Below are 20,944 nucleotides of genomic sequence, written 5' to 3' on the forward strand. Positions count from 1 at the left end.
ACATGGGGCATGTACATGCACAGGAGGTGGGGCATACGCAGGGGGTCTGCACACACATTGCATTTGGGGGGGTTCACAATTTGAGCACTCAGTCCGGAAAAAGTCATCACTGGACTATAGGTTGGGAGCGATGCTCTCCAAGTCTTGGACAACTGCAAATTCATAATTGACCATTTGCTGGAAGGTCAGTTCAATAACAACTGGGAACATTTCCAGACAGCAACCTATTGGAATCCAGAGGTGCCATTCTCCTTTGTTTGTGACCTTATAAAAGGCAGAAGTACCTCAACCTTAGCCAAAGCTTTTAAAACTTTCCTCTGGTTTGTCAAAATTGTATCATGCATCTTGCTAGGAAAAGTTGATGTCCCAAACAATTCTGCTTGGTGTATGAAAAGAAAAGTCATGATAGACAAGCCACTAATTTTCCAATGTAGCATTTGAGAGGTGGGGGTGGGGAGTGGGTTGCAGCAAGATACGTATGTGTGGTTTTGTTTTTGTTTTCTTTGTTTTTAATTTAACTGCCTTTCAATTATTCCAATGGGTGGGAAATAAATGATGCCACTACTAAAATAGTGTTTTCATTTTGTGCATCTATCCACATCTATGTACATGTGTACATATCAGTTAAACCAGGGGTCACCCACCTTTCAGACCTCAGGGACCACTAAATCCATAATTTTAAATTCCACGAACCACTAATATGATCTGCCTAATGACCAGCTGGGTGGGTGTGGCTAGGTGGTCATATGACTGGATGGGTGTGGCCTACTCAATGTCACTCATGTTGAGGGGTGCCTTACCAGTGTCTACTCGCCCTTCTTCTCCCAGCCACTTCTCACTTCCCCGCCTGGGCTCCTTAGGGACCTAACCAGAAGTAGTTGTTGGAGCTAAGCAGTCATCATGAGGAAGAGTTGGTAAAACATTTGGTTCAGATCAAATTGGATCTGACTGAGAAGGCAGCTTAGTAGAAGCACCATACTGAGGACTATGAGCATAGGCTTTCCAAGCAGAGGGAAGACCAGAGGGAGTGCAAAGCCAAGTACTGGCACCTGAAGGCTCAGTGTGTTGAGATGATCAGCCAGTTCCAGGCCATGATATAGTCCCACTGGAACAAGGTCCTCTGGCTCTTCACCACCAGTGGCACTTCCCTCCAGCCTTCGCCCAAATCCAGGCACCAGGAGACTGAAACAAACCCCAAGTCAGAATTTTTGTCCCCCTCTAACCCACACCAAAAGATCCCAAAGGGGTAGACACTCTTCAACAACACAAACATTCATTGCATGTACAGTATTTGTCCCAGGGGGGTGTAGTTTGAGAATCCATGATTTAGTGCAATATAAAAAATACAAATAATTTTTCTGCGGACCACCAAAATTTTCTCACGGACCACCAGTTGGTGATCGCTGAGTTAAACAGAAGGATTTTCTTTGTTTTCCCCTTTTTCTTGTCCTCTTCACGATGGCAGGACAACTCCGTTCTACTGCAGAAGAACTACAAAATCTTTGAGACCCTAGCTATCCTGGGCAAGGCCATGAAACCACACTTTTGTTACCAAAGTAACAAAGTTGACATGAGGGTTGCTGTGTGGTGCTCTTCCATCTGGTATTCCAGGCCAGATTATTACCTTCTATATCAGATAGCGTTCCAAAGTTTTCCAAAAAAGATTGCTGCAGCTTTGACTTGTCAATGAAAAAGAATGAAATAGTCTTTATGATTTGGTAAAATATATTTTATTTCTTCAAATAGTATGAATCAGAATTCCATTTTCCTAGAAACCTCTGTGTAAAATTAATTTGTGTTGTACATACCATAAAATATTCAATTTACAGTTTTTGCTTGTCATTTGTTTCCTTTTACAAGTGTACCATTCTAAGCCACAACATATTATAGCAAACTCAAAAATATTGCTAATATCAGGACATACTGCAGTGCTGAATGGAACTCAGCCATAAATTAATGTTATAGGGTGAAAAACGTATAACCAGACCTCCAAGTCTTGCAAATGGAACAAAAATTGGCAATATTTATGAAGGCTACTATGTATGCAATTCAAATATCATATGATATATGCCTCTCATGGCTACTTTATTTAATATTTAGGTAAGGCCTCTTCAATAAATTGGCTTCAGAAGGTTCCATTGCGTGGGTGATCAGCCACGATTAACAATCTAATGTTATAACAGTGAATTGATGGCAATGTCATCACTCAAAAAAAAACCCCATGCACACACAGAAAACAAGGTGTATGGATACCATACCTACATTTTTATGCAACTAGGAAAGTATCCTTCACCCATTTCAAAAAGGAGACCAGGAAGTCCAAGCATATGCTCAGCAGTTCCATCCCCCCAAAATCAAAAAGTTTTGAAATAGAAAACATAAGACCTAGAAATTAAAATTCACTCCAATGTTCCAGACCAAAGGATGTTCGTTGGATTGACCATATGAAATGGCCATCTGTTTATCAAATACATATCAGAGTTAAATAGATGTATATATTGGTGACCATATATGCTGCATCTTCTAATGAGTAGATGATCCAAATGTCTTTATTAATTAATTGGATTTGTATGCTGCCCCTCTCTGAGGACTTTCTTCTTATAGTCTGTATTCTGTCAGAAGATATAGTAAATTCATCAAGACTAAGAAGCCCAATGTAAAGGATAAATATTTACAGAAAAATCTACACTTTTATCCAGTGTGTATGTGTGTTTGCATATGTATTGGTATGGGTATCCATGCATTCCTCTGAGGAATCCCCCAGACTAATTTTCTCATTGATTCATTACTACTGTATATCCAATTATCTCTCAAGATAAGAGTACAAGTGATAATCCCACTCAATCTGATTCACATTTGTCTTGGGGACTTTAAGAACTTATTTTGACTCTATTATAATGCACTCAAGCTCACACCTATGAAGAACAAAACCTCTGAGTAACACATTCTCTCATTATGCAATGGATTTTGTCTCACAGATGGGACCACCTTTAAAACATTCACTTTTGACACTCATCCCAGAACAGTGCTGTTGGGTATACACACAAAAGGTAGCTATTTGATGAAGTTTGGGTAAAATACATTTCTTGAATATCCATCTCTAGTGCCTCTTTCAGCAAGATTATAAAATGTTCCCTCACCTCTGATCTATAACATTTAGTGAACTGAATTAATTTCAAATGGTATTGTGTTTTTGTGCTTATATTTAAACTATTGCTGGGTGGAAAGGAAGTCCCATAAAAACAGGACAAGGCCTTTATTTCATTGCCACAGTCAACATGCAGATTGAATGTAGCAATGAGCTAAAGGTATTCGCTTGTTTCATGGGACAGGGCTTACAGTCATTGAGAGAAATCAAAGTGGGATTCAGAAAGCAAACAGAGGCCTCGCACTCTTCTTCTATAACAACAGCTTGAAAACTAAGCTTGAAAGAATTAAATACTGAGTCATTTCTGGTTTCCCAAGTAAGTACTTCACATTTCTTTAGCAGGAAGAAGTTAAAATGGCAAAACCTTCATTGTTCCTCATCCCCCAAAATTGAGAGATCAGATAAGCTGTAAATAATAATATAGAAAGTCTTCCGTGCTTCAAAACTTCTGTGGAAAGGGGAAATGCTAAGATTGATCAATACAAATGGGAAACAGGAGGCAGCAACAACTCCATAGCTGGAATGTGTTTCCTTCTGTGCATATGCCACACCCAATCATGAAAGCAACTGCCTGAGGTTTAATTGGGTTGTTGCTTTTTTACTTTCAAGCTATTTCCAAGCTAACAATTTTTTTTTAATGTCTGTGGATTGACTTAAGAAGGAGAAAAAAAGCCCAGAGATGCAATATGAAGGGCCTTGTACAAAATTGTTTTTGACATGCCTAGTACCCGTATCGGAAAAAAAGAATAATAATTATAATAACAATAATAAAGATTGTGCTTTTCTCATTGACTCTTAACCATTATTCGCCATCCCCCCCACCCCATTTTTTTTAATATTAAACGTTCTCCTGGGAAAATACCTGGAAGCACTTTCCAGCCCATGCTGAAGCCAGGCAAATGAGGAACCTGGCAGGATTCAGCCCAGTGGAATGTTCAAACTAAACAAGAACACAGCTATGAGTTACAGTGGGGTTAGGCAGCTTAGTGAATTAATTGCTTAAGAATTAAAAAATAAATTATTATAAAATAGATTTCTGTACATTTTACATATAGACCTATCTACATGTATAGGAGGAAAGGAAGCTGAAAGATGGGATCGACTCTGGGAAGTGCCATCAATCCCAACCAAAGTCATGGCCGGTCATCTGGTAGAACTTCATGTTGAAGGGCCGATAGAATTCTCGCAGCCTTTGTACTACTCTCTGGTCAATGTCAGGGTGGGTCCGTCCTTTCGTCTTTCCCAGGCAATGGGGCTTGCTGCTGCCTTCAGCCTTTTTCAGGCATGGGAACCCCTTGGTTTTGTTGAAGTAGAAATGTTTATCTGTGATGATCCTCTTGAGGCCCAGAAAGTCCTGGACGCGGCCCAACTCACCTGCTGGATCACTGATCAGTCTCTCCCCACTGACAAAAAGGATTTGCCCAAGCGGGAAGTACAGGAGCCAATTTTCAAGATGCTTGGCATAGATGCCAATTTGAATGGCACTCCAGGAGGTATCAATCAGGCCCGTAGTCCTGTTTTTGAAGGTCAGGCTCTCAAAGGATGGGATGTCTGGCTTCTTGGAAAGAGTTTGTGTGTAGTCAGAAATGGCTCGGGTGACCGGGTCTCTCACCACCACAATGAGCTTGGTGTCCTTTGACATAGAGGAGATGCGAGCTGGTGCTTCCTTAGTGACAAAGTAGCTGGGCGTCTTCTCCATGGTGATCTGGCCATCAAGAGTCCTTGGCATCAATTCCCTGCAAAGGAAGAAAGAAATCAGCAGACTGATGAGAGGGAAAAAAGGACATTGCTTCAGAAGTTAGTTTGTTTTTAACTATTCCTGCCACTGGCAGTTTAGCCAATTCTTGCTACTGATCATTTGGCAAATTCACAAAGTGTCTCAAAGACAAAATATATCCAAACATACCTGAAAGATTCAAATGGATGAAAAGATTTGATTTGAAATATACCAGTAAGATGGAAAGGGAAAGCTGTGTCTGCTAAACATGCTAAAAATGAACAATTTAAGAATTACATTGGCAAATGGAACATTAGAGCTCACAGTGCTAATAAATGCAAAATCTGATAGAAATTTCCACTTAGGGAGGGTGGCATATGGATAGGTCTTTCTCTTTTTATCCTACTTTTTTCTGCCTCATATCTGTCTTACTATTACTTCAGCCAGTCCGCTCTTGTCTTCCATATCAAGAAACTACAAGCTAGTAAAACATTGTATGGATTAAACATTGTTCACCAAAGAAACACAAATGCATACAGACATTCATTTCACTATACTATTGTTAATGATTACACTTTTATTACCGTATTTTTCGCTCCATAAGACGCAGTTTTTTTCCTCCCAAAGTAGGATGAAAAATCAGCCACGTCTTATGGAGCGAAGATGCAGGCAGGGAGGGGGGGAGGCACTGGAGCAGAGGGGGGTGCGGCGATATACTCATCTGGAGACCGCCGCCTCTGTCGCCGCCTCTCCTCTTCCCAACCCCGAAGAGAGCCGCGCCTTTCGGCCTCCGGAAGTGCTGGGCCGGGGGACGCCTCCACCGGTTTAGGAGGCGGAGCGGCACCGGAGGAGCGTTGGCGGTTCCGAGCCTTTGGGAAGGCTACGGGAATCGCTTCAGGAGGCGGGGAGGTCTCAAAGCACCGTTCACCGTGTCTTCGCCTCCGCGCGCCGCCTCCGCCCGGCTGAAAACAAAACGGCTCCAAAAGTCGGCCGGGCTCCCGGGAGGCGGTGCGCGACTGTTTCCTCTTCGCTGCAGAGCCACACGGAGGCGAAGACACGGTGCCCGGCCACGCTCCGCCTCCCGGGAGCCCAGCCGATTTTTGGAGCCGTTTTGTTTTCAGCTGGGCTCCCGGGAGGTGGAGCGTGGCCGGGCACCGTGTCTTCGCCTCCGCGCACCGCCTCCGCCCGGCCGAAAACAAAACGGCTCCAAAAGTCGGCCGGGCTCCCGGGAGGCGGTGCGCGACTGTTTCCTCTTCGCTGCAGAGCTGCCAGGCAGAGGGGAAGACAATGGCGCCCTCCACTCTCTCTCCCTCTCTCTCTCTCTCTTTTTCTCTCTGTTGCCGGCGTGGTGAACGAGAGAGAAAGAGAGAGAGAAAGAAAGGAGGGGAGAAAGAATGAGAAAGAAAGCGAGAAAGTAAGTAAGAGAGAAAGACAGGGAAAGAAAGCAAGAGAAAGAGAAAGAGAGGGGGGAAGAAGGGGGAGGGAAAGACATAGAGGGAGGGAAGGAGGGAGAGAGAAAGAACAAAATAGAGGGAGGAAGGAAGAGAGAAAGGAAGAGGGATGGAGACAGAGGGAATGAAAGATGAAGGAAGGGAGAGAGAAAGGGGGAGGGAGAGATAGAAAGGAGGGAGAAGGGGCTAGTTAGGGAGAGGGAAAAGGAAGGGCTTGGAGAAAGGCAGCGGGAAAGAAAGATAGAAAGGAAAGAGGGAGGGAGGAAAGAGGGAGGGAGAGATAGAAAGGAAAGAGGGAGGGAGAGATAGAAAGGAAAGTGGGAGGGAGGAAAGAGGGAGGAAGACATAGAAAGGATAGAATTATGGATGCAAGAACTTGCTCATGTGTGATAGCTACTTTTTGGCTCAAAATATTTTTGTTCTATTTTCCTCCTCTAAAATCTAGGTGCGTCTTATCAGCAGGTGCGTCTTATAGAGCGAAAAATACGGTAATTTACTGAATTTTGTTAAATATTGTCTTGTATTCCATGTAGAGGACTCAAGATTCATGAGCAGATTAGAAATACAGTCAGGTTTCAATATTGTTGACCGTTAGTCAAATATTTTGTTCTTTTGTTATCTTCCAAATAGAAAAGATTAAATGGGCCAAAAGACATGACCTAACCATAGGATGAAATTTCAAATCTCTTACATACTGGAAAGAATAACAAGGAGTCACCAAACAGCTGATTTATCACATCTAAAACTTTACAGCCATTGCTACCATTCTAATTAGTCTTTCCTGCCGTGCTACTCTCCAGAAGTCTAGTTTGCAACATTCATAAACCTGAACAATATCAAGTTAGAAAGTCTGCGGTATGGGTACCAATTTTTGAGTTCTTTCTGTATTCTTAAAATGTGAAGATGCTAACTATATTTTTAAACTAAGCAATCAGGAAAAAAGCAATAGAAATAGGACTTAGACTTAATACTTCACAGTGCTTTTACAGCCCTCTCTGAGTAGTTTACAGAGTCAGCATATTACCCCCAACAATCTGGGTTCTCATTTTACCCACCTCAGAAGGCTGGGAGTCTGAGTCAACCTAGTGACTCAAATTGCAGGCAGCAGAAGTAGCCTGCAGTACTGCATTCTAACCACTGTGCCGCCCTGGTTCTTTAACCTTTAATTTTGAAGCAAAGCATTACCAGCAAATTGAGGAAGGAGATCTACATTTGCAAAGAGGCATAGAGGATGCTGTTGAAAATTAAATAGAGGATTGGAGAGGCAAAGGATTGCCGATATCACAGCTGAAACTGGAGGCCTTTGGAGATTAGTTTTGGGTGGAGCTGCCTCCCTACTGAATTTTAATCATTTTTGTAAGGACTGAAGTGAGTTCTCTCTCTCAACAATCAAGACACAAGCTGCTGAGCAAAACAACAAAACCACTGACACTTCTGCAATTTGTGCTAGGGGGAATGAAATACATGTGTCTGCATTAATGTGTTTCTCTCTGCCTATGAGTACAGAATGGCTGGTATGTGCTTTGTTTTTGTGTGCCTGTGCATCAGTGCTGACTCCTGGTAACTGCCTGAACAAGTCCCTGCAGTATTCCTGGCAAAGTTTCAGAAGTAAAACCTTTGCTTTCTTTTTTTAGGGCCGAAAGAAAGGAAATGGCCCGAGGTCACCCAGCTGGCTTTGTGCCTAAGGCAGGACTAGAACTCCTGGTCTCTTTATTTCCAGCCTTTCTGCCTTAATAACCATTATACGAAACTGGCTTTCAATTAGCCACTACACAATGGATCAAAATTCTCAATGCTGTAGTGATGCACAATTCTGTGCATAATGGCACAGAAATTGTGTCTGGGACAGGCACACACAAAAAGAGCATCTGCATACAATAGCCAAAGAGTAATACCAAGAGTACCTGACTCACCCTGCATTAATTTGAGAAGCTGAGCAGGACTCATCTGGTTAGGATTTAGTTAGGAGATGACCAGGAAATGCCAGGGTTGTAATCTAGATTGAGATATTGAGATATTTTAATTTTATACATTATTTTTATAGGAGATTAATTGTAGTTGAAAGGGGGAGGGGTTGTTGTTGTTCTGATACTACTCTCTTTCTTTCTTTCTTTCTTTCTTTCTTTTCTTTCTTTCTTTTTCTTTTTTGAAGTGTGGCTTCAGGGATGGATAGGTAGATAGTCCATAAACCACACACACAAATATGTGTTTGTGTGAGCATGTGGTCTCTCTCCCTCTCTCTGTCTCTGTCTCTCTCTCTCTCTCTCGTGTGTGTGTGTGTGTGTGCATGGATAGATACACAGATGTTTTATTGGGAAAAGAAAAATATTTGGGAGTAACACAGTGTAGCAGTAAGAAAGCAGAATATATGTTTAATGTATCTTCAGAATCCCAAGCTCTCTGCCATTCAAAGAATACTCTTGCAAAAATGGTAGGAAGTTGGCTAAGTTAGTTTATGTGTAAGGAAGACAAGACGGGAAGCAAGGAAGGGAGGGAGGGAGAGAGGGAGGGAGGATACCAAAATGAAACAGAATGGAGAATCACCCAATTTGGCTCTGGTTTCTAATATTTAATACAATTCTGTTTATATCAGTGATGTCAAACTCAAGACCTGGGGGCCCACTGGGTGCTTAGATCCTGCCCATGGGTCCACCCTGGAAACAGTGAAGGGCTAGCCTGTGGTGCCTCTGCCATCAAAAATGGAACTTGGGAAGGTCATATGCTGGAGCAGGCCGTTGTAGCTGAAAACAGAGCTCAGGAGGGCCACACACCCTCTCAAGCTCTATTTTCACTGGCAGAGCACTGCAGAAGGCCCCTGAAGGCCCTAACACAAGTGATATTAAGATGGCCATGCCCACCCTGGCCATGCTCACCCTAGCCCATATCTACCCTGGCCATGCCCCTCATCCCCCATCCCAGAGGTCAAACACAACCATGATGTGGCCTTCAATGAAATCAAGTTTGCCACCCCTGGTTTATGCCATTGGCATGCATCAATTCTCCAATCTATTGCTATTTCTAGATTTGCTAGGTGATCAGCTGGACCAGACACTCTTCAAATGGTTAAAAAGAGGTATAAAATGTGGCCATGAAGCAAAAGTAAGAAATAAGCTCTAAGGCTAACTAGGCAATGTTTTGGCAGGAGAAGCAGGACTATCCTACAGAACCAATGGAAGCACCTCAGATAGTAACAGGCTATGTGGTTTAAGGTTTCCTCCACAAGATGCTGGCATAGGTGCAGCAATGTACTTAGTCTGCCAAAGATTTAATCTGCTTTGCCCATTAGCTACTTAGTCTTCCTAACTTTAGTATTCTGCTCAGACAGTTCTAATCTCCAAAGTTCTTTAGTCTAAACACACAGAAACCTTGAGTGGAGAAAACAAGTTCCTCAAGAAAAATGCCACCTTGTTCTGATGTGAAGAAGAGTTCAGAGACTGAGAAGGCACCAAGGCAGATGACAGGTGGCCATATGGTAATCCAATCACAGAAAGCCTAACACCTTTAGTGACAGCATTTTGTCTGCCCAGAGGGATTCTCTTCTAATCTGTTGACATTTCTCAATAAAGAACATTGAGCGGGAAGGACTTTGATAAGAAAAAGGGCACTGGATGAGGACAAATACTCTACATGCTGTGACTATGTCAACCTTACAACAATAAGATGGTACATATTGACAGCCATATTCATGGGCTTCTACTGTAGCACCTAAAACTGTGGCAAGTGGTATGCAGAGACAATCCATGTTGGTGAACTTTCTTATAGAAAACCCAGGATTGAGAGAAGCATAGTCAACTCAAAGACAATTCGATCCTAGGTAAGATAAAAGTTGTGAGTTTGATCCTATGTAGAGGCAGATCATAAGGGTCTCCTGCTGGGGCAGGGGGTTGGACTAGATGACCTTCAATGTCCCTTCCAAATCTGTTAATCTGATATAAATGCATACGTCATTTTCTGTTTTTCATTTTTAAAGGAAATGGCTACCAGACGATATGGCCATTTGTTTGTCTGAGAAATCCACAAATCCACCCATCTTTATTTTCCTTCTGAGGTTTCTTGAATATTAGTCACCCATTGGGTAATCTACTGTTACCTTTGTTCAGTTTCACAGTGGAAAAAAAATGATAGGATCTTCTCCACCCAAGGAATAAAATGAGGAATAAAATGCGGGGTTTACAGCTGTGAAAATGGCCAACATTACATCACTGACTTCCAAGCTAGAGGTGTGCAAAAATATTTCAAAACTGACATATTCTAACCCTAAGAGGTTGTCCAACCTGTTCCAAGCTCAACCCATTTCCAGAACACACAGAAAGTTTTATTCCTTTGTTTATTTTTTTAAAGTCTTGCACATCTATTCCCAGCAGTGGTGAATTAAAGTGCCATCAGCTGCTTCCTAGATATAATTATTTGAAAAATGCAAGGAGCTTATTGAAGTGGGGTCAGAAAACTATCCAATAATCATCTAAGAAGCTATCTTCAAAAACAATTGACACAGTAGTCATAATGAAATTATTGAAAGAAAGCTGGCAGCCCAGGTTGATGAAATCACATATTATAGAGGGCAGAAGGAACAGCCTTGGGGGACAGGAGGAAATGCACCTTCCAAAACAAAGGCCACATAAAAGGGAAGTTTTTTATGAGTCTGAGGCAGGAATGTATCTTGAGTAAACATCTCAACAAAACTTTCCCTAGTTCACTTGAAAGATAAAAGTAGGGAGGGGAGAAGTACATTCAGACTTGCAAGATTCTATTACTATAGTTTTACATTAAAAGTAGTGCTGAACAACTACTAATAACATTAGATTCCCAGCCTGATCTACCTTGAAGGGCTATCCAGAGTCTTACTGATTCACTGCATCCAGATATTTTTGTTTTGTCCTCCCATGGATGTAAGATTAGAAAAACAAATCGCCGGCATCAGAATTCTCCTAATTGAATACAGTAATACCTCATCTTACGAACCTAATTGGTTCCCGGGGGAGGTTCGTAAGGCGAAAAGTTCGTAAGACGAAACATTGTTTCCCACAGGAAACAATGTAAAATGAATTAATGCGTGCAACGAACCCCCCCCCCCTCCCCACAAAAAAACACCGCCGCCCGGCTGTCACCTTTTGAAACAGCTGGGCACTTCTCAGCATTCTCCAATGCCGAACCTGGAAGTTCGGCAAAAGTTCGGGTTCGGGTGGCCGCCGGTGTGTTCGTAAGACGGAAAAAGTTCATAAGAAGAGGCAAAAAAATTCCGAACCCCGGGTTCATATCTCGGGTTGTTCGTATGGCGAGGGGTTCGTATCATGAGGTACCATTGTATATTTTCAAGGAATGAGGGGGCACTGAACCCTGAAAAACCAAGGCTGTCCATGACAAAGTATTCATTTTGTCCAACTAGATGTCTTCATTTGCTTTTAACTCCAGTCAGCTTTTGACCAGCTATATAATCACAGCCTATCTCTTTTTTGCTTTTTACATAATTGTATCGAAGATACACTGATAGGAAGCAAATTCTACAATGGTAGCAATATTCAGCATTATTTCAGTTGGAGAATAATAGATGTCTGGTACTAGGCAAAAAAACAATTCAAAGGTCATCAGCTTCATTATCATAATGCATATGATAATTGTTTACATGTAAGAGACATGGTGGTGCAGTGTTTAGAATAACAATAGAATTTTAGACTTATATATAGCTTCACTGTGCTTTACAGCCCTCTCTTTGCAACTTACAGAGCCCAACAATCTGGCTCCTCATTTTACTGACCTCGGAAAGATGGAAAGCGGAGTCAACTTTTGAGCCTGGTGAGAGTTGAACTGCTAAATTGCAGGCAATGGGCAGTTAGCAGAAGTAGCCTGAAGTATTGCATTCTGATTCTGTGCCACCGCAGCTCATATGCAGTATGATTCACAATGCAGTATTGTAGGGTAACTGCCCACAGACAGGAGTGTGACCCTGAGGGGCTCAAAGTTGATTCAGCCTTCCAGCCTTCCAAGATCAGTAAAATGAGGAACCATTGTTAGGGGTAATATGTTGATATTTGTAAACTGCTCAGAGAGTGCTGTAAAGCACTGTGAAGTGGTATGTAAGTGCTATTGCTATCACTAAATCGGTTAAATCCTTTATTGACTTTCAAGTAATTCATCTTCATTTTATTTCCGGTTAGGCAACAATGTATCTGAGATTAAATTCTCTGCCCATTGGTTCCCATGGTCAAACAGCATTGTTTCTGAAAGATGGAGGGAAAGTCTGAGTTACCATAATCATAGACATCTCCACTTCATAGCCAGGCACTTGAACTATATACATTATTTTGCATTTTTAAAAGTTTTAATCACTGCATGGGAACAGAGATTGTGCAAACTCTCTCTCACACACACACTGGAATTACAGGGTGGATGCCAGATAAGGTGACCCTGTAATATAAGTAGTAGAACAGGAATTGCCAACTGCTCCGTGTGTGTGTGTGTGTCTGTGTATCTGTGTGTGTGTGTATTACCAACAAGATGGATGGCATATACATTTAATAAAAGTTGGAGGAGTCACCAGAACTGTTAAAAATAATTTGCATATCCAACTTAACCTGTATGAGGCTATTCAAAAATAATAATAATGTATTTTGTACTTAAAAGTTGTGATGCATAAGCACTGAATAGATTCCCTTATTCTTACTCACTGCATCACCTCTATGCTGAGTTCAGTCTGCCACTTGAGAATCCTGACTTGACTGAAATTATGTCAGCCTTAATGGGAGAACAAGACAGGAAATACAACCAAATAAACTGCCTCTACTGTATGGTAAAGCTACACTTCTGAGCCTCTTGCCCTCCCCTCCCCAATACCCAGCTGCAGGCTATGCTGTCTCTTATCTGACCATTTCCTAGACAGTCTTTTCACCCCTCTCTCAAGGTCATTCCCACATACCAGTGCAGATTATCACTCCTGATTTCCCATAGCTCCAATACTTGGAGCTGGATTGACATTTTAATATTTCATGGGAATCCACAGCCTGTTGAGCACTTGTACAAATGTAATATAACCTTGGGTTTCAAACCCTGTTCTGGAGAAAAGGTGATGGGGGCAGAGGAAGAGAGAGATTGTCTCTCTTTTCAATATATATTTCACAAGGCTGATTCTACAATCAGATTCTACAATACAAGCTGCCAAAAATGTTGAACTGAGCAAGCTCTTATTCCTTTGCACTCACCTGGTATCTTGCCAAAGTAATAAATGCATCTCATGCATTGTATAACTTGAGGCAACTTACTTCTACACATCCATTATCCTCAATCAGGGATCAGAATGACATATTTCCATTGTTCCTTTTACCACATAGGTGGAAATAAACATTAAACTGTCTAGTTTCCCTTCATCCAGTTAACATGCATATTACCTTTTGCCTTTGCTCAGACACTGGTCTTTTAGCAAAGATTGGAACTCAATTGCCAGATCAATTAACTTTTTGCTACACCCAATGATATCTGAGTTAAGCTTCGAACATCTCTGACCTGCTATAAAACTATTTAGAAAATCATTCACTCAGTTGAATATTGTGCTATGTAGAGCTTCACATTCTAGATTTGCATCCCCTGTCGCCCTAATTGATCTCTTATCATTGCTCTGTAATCTTCTCTCCAGACTGTCATAACAGATGTAGTACCACAAGTACTAAATGGTTCAAACAGAAAGCAAGTGGTTATTTGCAGAGAGTTTGCCCTTCTTTGGGGAAATCAGTACCGATGCAAAAAGCTTTTGGAAGGCATAAGCACATCCCAAGAAAAGAGGCAGGCTTTTGACAGAGAGACGCAGGATGTATCTTTTCAAATATGTCAAGGTACCTGTCAATCAATAGGGCAAGTGTAGTTCCAGTCTGTGACATTCCTGGACATAGCAAGAACCAGTAGCATTTTTATTTCATTTTCATTCTAGAATTTAACACAGCACCAGAGCTTCAATTCATGCTGCGGGGACTGGCTGAGTTACTTGTGTTCTTAATTATTTGCATTTACTTAACTATGCTTTGTGCTATTCAGAGGTGGGATTTTCATAATTTCCCTACCAATTCACTCAGTGTGTGCATGCTCACGTGTCTCACATGCACATCTTCTGCGCATACGCTTTGCTTGAGTGTGTGGCTTACACACATGTGCATGGCTTGAAAATGTGGCTAAATAGGATGGCATAGCACCAGGGTGGGGGGCGGATAGGGGGATGGGCAGGCCCCCTCACCCCATCCACAGGTCGCAACTACCAGTTTGCCCAAACCTGTTCAAACTGACCGAAAACACCTCTGGTGCTACTGGTAAGCCAGCAAAGTCATGCTGGAATATAGTGGTATATAAATGTTATAAATAGATAAATAAAATAAATACATTACTCTGTGTGTGTGTGTGTGTGTGTGTGTGTGTGTGTGTGTTTGTCTGTGTCTCCTACCCAGCCCTTGAAAGAAACATGAATCAACTTCACTTCTCAAAGTTTGCTACATCATCTACTTCAATCACTCAAGGCAGTTCCTAATTGGCAAGACACTTTGAGAGGACTTTACACAAGTATCAGAAGTTTGGGTTCAACCTCAAAAGCTGCTCTGGATATAGTCCTCTACCAGTACCCTCTCATAAGGCAAAAAGGAAAATATAACACACAGGAAGTAACTGCCATAATCAACTTCAACAACGTGTCCATTAATTACAGTACATCTTTTGTCCTAACCCTGCTTACTTTCAAGCAGCCCTTAGGATGTCACCGAAACCTCACACAAACCACAACCTTGGCCTGAGCCTGCTCTGTGATATGGCACTTTTATATAAACATCATGTACAGTAAAATGTTCCTTCTTTGTTGTGACATTTCCAACATTTATTGTATGATTTGTTCATCTTGGTATGGTTTCTTCATCTTGGTAATCATATTGTTTCCTTGGTACGTTTCAAAATCTCTCTCTCTCTCTTCCCCCCCCTCCCTCCCTCCCTCCCAGTACAGGCTCTCACTTCCAAGCACATTCTTGAAGAAGAGGCTGGTCTATGATGGGTAGTCATCTTGATGACATCCCAAAGTAAGGGTCTTTCCATTCAGATGGATAAGGGTATAACAAACATTCCTTTCAGGGATGTGTCCTTCATGGTTTCCTCCAGGAAGAATGAAGAAGCTCTAGCAGGCAGGTTTATATCTTCCCTACTGCTCAGCATTACAATATTGTGTCTGAGTTCTTTTCCCAGGAGAGGGAGTGCACCAGACTCTTTGGTTAGTTTTATACAGCTCTTGGTAGCTGGTCGCAAAAGCAGCTGATGGAAGGCGATGGAAAATGGGCATGAGGAATGGATAGTAGTGCAGTTTCTTTATTCTGTCTCTCTCTCACACACATCCTCCCCTCTCTGTCAACATCAGGGATTTGCCTGGAGAAGGAGTTCAAGTAATCTGTAGCCATTTCCTGTTTAGGATTTTATTCGCTTTGGTCACGTTACAGCAGCGGTCCCCAAACTACAGCCCACGGGACGGATGCGGCCCACTGAGATCTTTTAACCAGCCCGCGGCAGTGCATGAAATTGTACCGATCGATATAATAAGCTCCCAAATCTCCTGAGCGAAGAGAAGGTGGAGAGGCAAGGGGCGGGAAGGAAAGCGGGCCTGCAATTGGCCCTTTCCTTTGCTGCCTTTAGGGAGAGAAACTGTTGCTGCCCTATGGCAGAGCAGCAACAGTTCCTCTCCCTAAATGCGAGAAAGAAAGGGGCCAATTGCAGGCCCGCTTTCCTCCCCGCCCCTTGCTTCTCCACCTCCTCCTCCCCACCTCCTCCTCCGTGGTGAGTGGACGGGAGATTAAGGAAAAGGCGATTGGCGATTCAAAAACTGTCCACTGAAAGTCACAGCTAAGTGCACCATGGCTAAGTGTGTGTGTGGGGGGGGGGAGGTGGCTGCTTGCAAACCCCTGACCTCCACTGCCTCCCCCCCCCCCCCCCCGCAGCACAAGGCGAGCACATCTCACTGCTGACACAGGCAGCGGGGACCGCCCTGTCTCCCTTCAGGGCCTCTTTGACAGCCCTTCCTGGCAGAGGCACCGTGTCTGCCTCCTCAACAGCTCCTGCCACCAGTGCGTGGCTCTCCTCACCCAAAGCCTGTCATTGACGCAACTCCAGTCAGGGGGGCGGAGGCAACAGCGGAGTCTGGCACTGGGGCCATGCAGGGCCGCTCATCCAGGGGGCTGTGGACCGGCAAGCCACCCTCCACTCTCTCTCTCTCTCTCTGTTGCCAGCATAGTGTGTGGGAGAGAAAGGGAGAGAGAAAAAAAGGAGGGGAGAGAGAAAGAAAGCAAGAGAGAGAGAGAAAGAGTGTGAGAGAAAGAAAGAGAGAGAAAAGGAGAAGAGAGAGAGAAGAAAGGAGGAGAGAGAAAGAGAGAACAAGAGAGAGAGAGAAAGCAAAAGAGACACAGAGCAAAAGAGAAGGAGAAAGAGTGAGAAAAAGAGAGAGAAAGAGTGAGAAAGAGAGAGCAAGAGGGTGGAGAGACAGAGAAAGAAAGAGAGAGAGAGAAAGAGGGAGAGAGAAAGGAAGAGGAGAGAGAGAAAGAGGGAGAGATAGAGAGAAAGGGAGAGAGAGGGAGAGAGAGATAGAAAGAGATTGAGTGAGAGAAAGAGAGAAGAGAGAGAGAGAAAGAAAGAGAGGGACAGAGAGAAAGAAAGAGAGGGACAGAGAGAAAGAAATAGAGGGACAGAGAGAAAGAAAGAGAGAGAGAGAGAAAGGGAGAGAGAAAGGAAGAGGAGAGATAGAAAGGGAGAGAAAGAGAAAGAAAGGTAGAGAGAGAGAGAGAAAGAGGGAGAGATAGAAAGAGAGTGAGTGAGCGAAAGAGAAGAGAGAGAAAAAGAAAAGAGAAAGTAAGAAAGAGGGAGAGAAAGAGGGAGTGATAGAGAGGGAGAGGGAAAGGAAGAGGAGAGAGAGAAATGGAGAGAGAGAAAGAAAGGGAGAGACAGAGAGAGGGAGAGAGAGAGGGAGAGATACAGAGTGAGTGAGAGAAAGAGAGGAGAGAGCAAGAAAGCAAGAGAGAGAAAGAGAAAGAGAGAAGGACAGAGAGAAAGAAAGAGAGAGAAAGAGGGAGAGAGAGGGGGAGAGAGAAAAGAAGAAGGAGAGAGAGAAATGGAGAGAGAGAAAGAAAGGGAGAGACAGAGAGAGGGAGAGAGAGGGAGAAATACAGTGAGTGAGAGAAAGAGAGGAGAGAGAAAGAAAGAAAGAGAGAGAAAGAGAGAAGGACAGAGAGAGAGAGAGAGAAAGAGGGAGAGAGAGGGAGAGAGAGGGGGAGAGAGAAAGGAAGAAGGAGAGATAGAAATAGAGAGAGAGAGAAATGAGAAAATGATGGAGGGAAAGAACGAGGGAGAGGAAAATGAAACAAATGAGAACAAAGGAAAAAAGGGAGATGGAAGAGAGAAGTGGAGAGGAAGGAGGGAGGGAGGGAAGGAGGGAGGGAAGGAAGGAGAAATGGAGGGAGTTTGTTGATTTAATTTTAAATTTACTTGTTAATAAAGAAGTATAAATTACTTTATTACTTTATTACTTCTTTATTTTAAATATTGTATTTGTTCCCATTTTGTTTTTTACTTTAAATAATAATAATAATAATAATAATAATTATTATTATTATTATTATTATTATTATTATTATTATTATTTATTAAATTTGCATGCCGCCCCTCTCAGTAGACTCGGGGCGGCTCACAAAAAGGTATGTGCAGTGTGCATAGGGATTTGTTCATAGGGGTTTTTTTATAGTCTGTCCCGCCAACAGTCTCAGGGACAGTGAACTGGCCCCCTGTGTAAAAAGTTTAGGGACCCCTGCATTAGAGAAATGAAAGGCAAAAGGTTTCTTGGAAATACGGTGGCTCAAAAGAGGCAATGGCAGGGGGAAGGGGGGAACAAGAAAAACAAAAACAAAAGAAGAAAGTAGTTAAGACCCTTCCCGATAAAAAGGATGGTCTTAAAAGTGCTACAAGCCCCTTGAATTTGTAAGTTCAATTTACTATGGCTTTTCCAGCCTCTTTCACATAGCATAACAAATAAACTGTAGCATATTCCAGGATGAATGCTTCGCCTCCCCATTCCAAAGTCCTGTTTTATTAACCTAATGCTTACGGGACAGGGTCCAATGGTTATGAGAGGTGGAGAGAGACCTGATTAACGTTCTCCACTGGCAAAGGCATTGGATGATTCTGACTTCACTAGACCAAAGGGTTTGTGTATTCATTAATACCATTGCTCCCTGAAGCTGCATTATTCATAAGTTTCCTTTAGTTCTGAGAGCAAAGGGGAGGGGGAGAAACCTATTACCAGACATCAGCAACTTTTATGCTTCGCATCCAGCCAAGTAAGCAACCTACAGATTATTTTAACAATGAATCAAAAAGAAGGCACAACTGTTCCTAATTTGGTATTTAAAAGCAAAGAGGACTGCAGTGCACACTTTGGTTGCAGCATTGCTATTTGGTATTTGCAGAACTCTTTGGAGTAAAGTTGCTCAAGAACTTTGTACTGTAACACACCATCCATTCCCATAGGTTCAGATGCTAATCCCTAGGAGAGAAGAAAGGGATAACTATTAAGTTCTCCCAACTGGAGCATCCAAATGAGATTGGAATAAAGCAATGAAGCTAGAAGGTTGGAGAAGTTTAAACGTTAGATCTCTCCCACCACCACCACCAACAACACACAAACAAGTCGCAAGCACAGACAAGGGCTTTTTGGCAGCAATCATGGGTGAGTGAATACATTTAAATTCAATAAGGGCTGCTTCAAAGAAGTTAAGAGTAACACAGAAGCTTTTCAAGTGGCCAAGGAGGAATGCAAAATTTGAAGCAGCTCCAAAAGCAGGAGACATTTGGACATCATGATTAATTAGGTCTTGCTTCCATGTAGCTAAATTGGTTCAACTGCATTTGTTTTGAACTTAGCAATCTTAAAGCTCAGTAAGAGCAGGCTTAACAAGTATTTGAAGAAGAAAATTCAAAACTGCAGGAACACAGACCTCTCCTGGACAGAAGGGAAGCAAATGGAGCCCCTTCCCTATAGGATGTAATATGGCTGGTTAAGAGTTTGCTGAAGGACAAAAAGAGTGGTAGTCTTAAAATGTATAATGAAAATCATACACTGTATCGTGAATTTGGGGAACAAGTCATGGGTATCATTGGTATGTTTATTTAAAATTTAAATGTTTTAAACATTTAACCATGGTGAAATGCCAATGCCTCCAGATGTGATTTAGTGATTACGGATTAAATCGTTCTTGAAAATAGCTGGAATAGCTCAGCAGCATCTCAAGATCTTCTTCAAAAACTGTCCCTCACAGTCATCTTAATCGCTTCCCTCCTGTCACTGAGTTGAAAGGAAACTACATTGGCATAAATTGTACTGTGTCCACAGCTTCATTGCTCCTGAGCAACAGAGGTCTCCTGCGAGTTCATCTTCACACAGTTTAACATGGAACAGTTATAAGACAGCAGTTGAGGACTTTCCTGTTTCCTCCCCAACCCTCAGGGGTCATTAGCCTCCTGAACTTGAGGGGGCTTGAGGGGCTGAGAAGGGTGTCCTTCTCAGAATGGCCAATTCAGTCTTTGTTCTTTTGTTTTGTTTTGTGTTCATAACATAGGTTCTGTGAAGTGAAAGGAAAGAAAAAATTGACAGCAACATGGACTGAGGTAGGAAGGAACTCTGTAAATTTGAAATTGAATCAAGACAGATTTAGAGGGGTAAAAAACCATTAAGGTCCCAGTTCTCCTGTTGGAAAAAGCTTTGACAACTTCAGGATATCCTCAGACAATTCTTCCTTGCCATAAAAGTTTAAAGTTAGGGCCAGGGAATGTGGGAACAGACTGACTTGGTTTGGAATGTACAGAATGGAACAACTTACCACAGCCAACTCATCATGGCCAACTTGCTGCAGCCAACTTGCTGCAGAATAACTGAACATCGCCAACTCGCCACATGGGTCAACTTGCCATACAATAATTTAACCATTTCAATTTAATTATTTAAAATAAATACAAATATTTTAATTTTTGTCGTTCCTGTTCCATTTTGTCCCTCCTTTTGTATCTTTTCTTTAGTGCTTCCAGTCCACCATTTCTTTGGTGTTAGAGTAACTCTTGTCCTGCAGCGAGTTGTCCCAGGCAACGTGGCCATGATGAGTTGTCCCATTATGAGTTGGTCACAGCGAGTTGGCCATGGCAAGTTGGCCATAGCAAGCTGGTCATGATGAACTGTCATAAAACCAGAGTGTACATCTGCCTCATTTCCCCTCTGAAGCCAAGTTAATGGTAATATTCTAGAATTCCAACAGCCATAGAGACTACCAGCAAGGTTCTTTCACACAACAGTTGATTATTACACTGCTGACTTAAGAGTGTTTTATTTATATCAGCCTCCCAAAACTCCTGGTTAATATTTTAAATTGCTTGAAATGCTGGTTCTCTAAAATAAAAGTGGTCATCTTGAGAAACAATGGCCGAAGTCCAATCTTATCCTACCAGATGTTCCTCAGATGTCTTGAATTGGAATGTCACCATTGTTGTCCACATTTTGAAAACACGTCTTTGCTTTGCTCAACTGTCTGTTTTCCAAATAAAGATGAGTGATTTTTGTAAACAGAAAGTTACACTGAGTTTAAA

The 20,944-nt window shown here is 42.3% G+C and overlaps 1 protein-coding gene across 1 annotated transcript in view; it reads right to left on the reverse strand.

The window, feature by feature from the left end:
* Positions 1–1,714: 1,714 nt before the first annotated feature.
* Positions 1,715–20,944, reverse strand: part of LOC139161075 (heparan sulfate glucosamine 3-O-sulfotransferase 3B1-like) — a 50,817-nt gene continuing 31,587 nt past the window's right edge. The window contains exon 2 of the mRNA XM_070739739.1: positions 1,715–4,884. Within this exon, the coding sequence (XP_070595840.1) occupies positions 4,266–4,884 (619 nt within the window). The 3' untranslated portion in view covers positions 1,715–4,265. The remainder of the gene's footprint in view (positions 4,885–20,944) is intronic.

Source organism: Erythrolamprus reginae, chromosome 2, assembly GCF_031021105.1.
Source record: "Erythrolamprus reginae isolate rEryReg1 chromosome 2, rEryReg1.hap1, whole genome shotgun sequence".
Taxonomy (NCBI): Eukaryota; Metazoa; Chordata; class Lepidosauria; order Squamata; family Dipsadidae; genus Erythrolamprus; species Erythrolamprus reginae.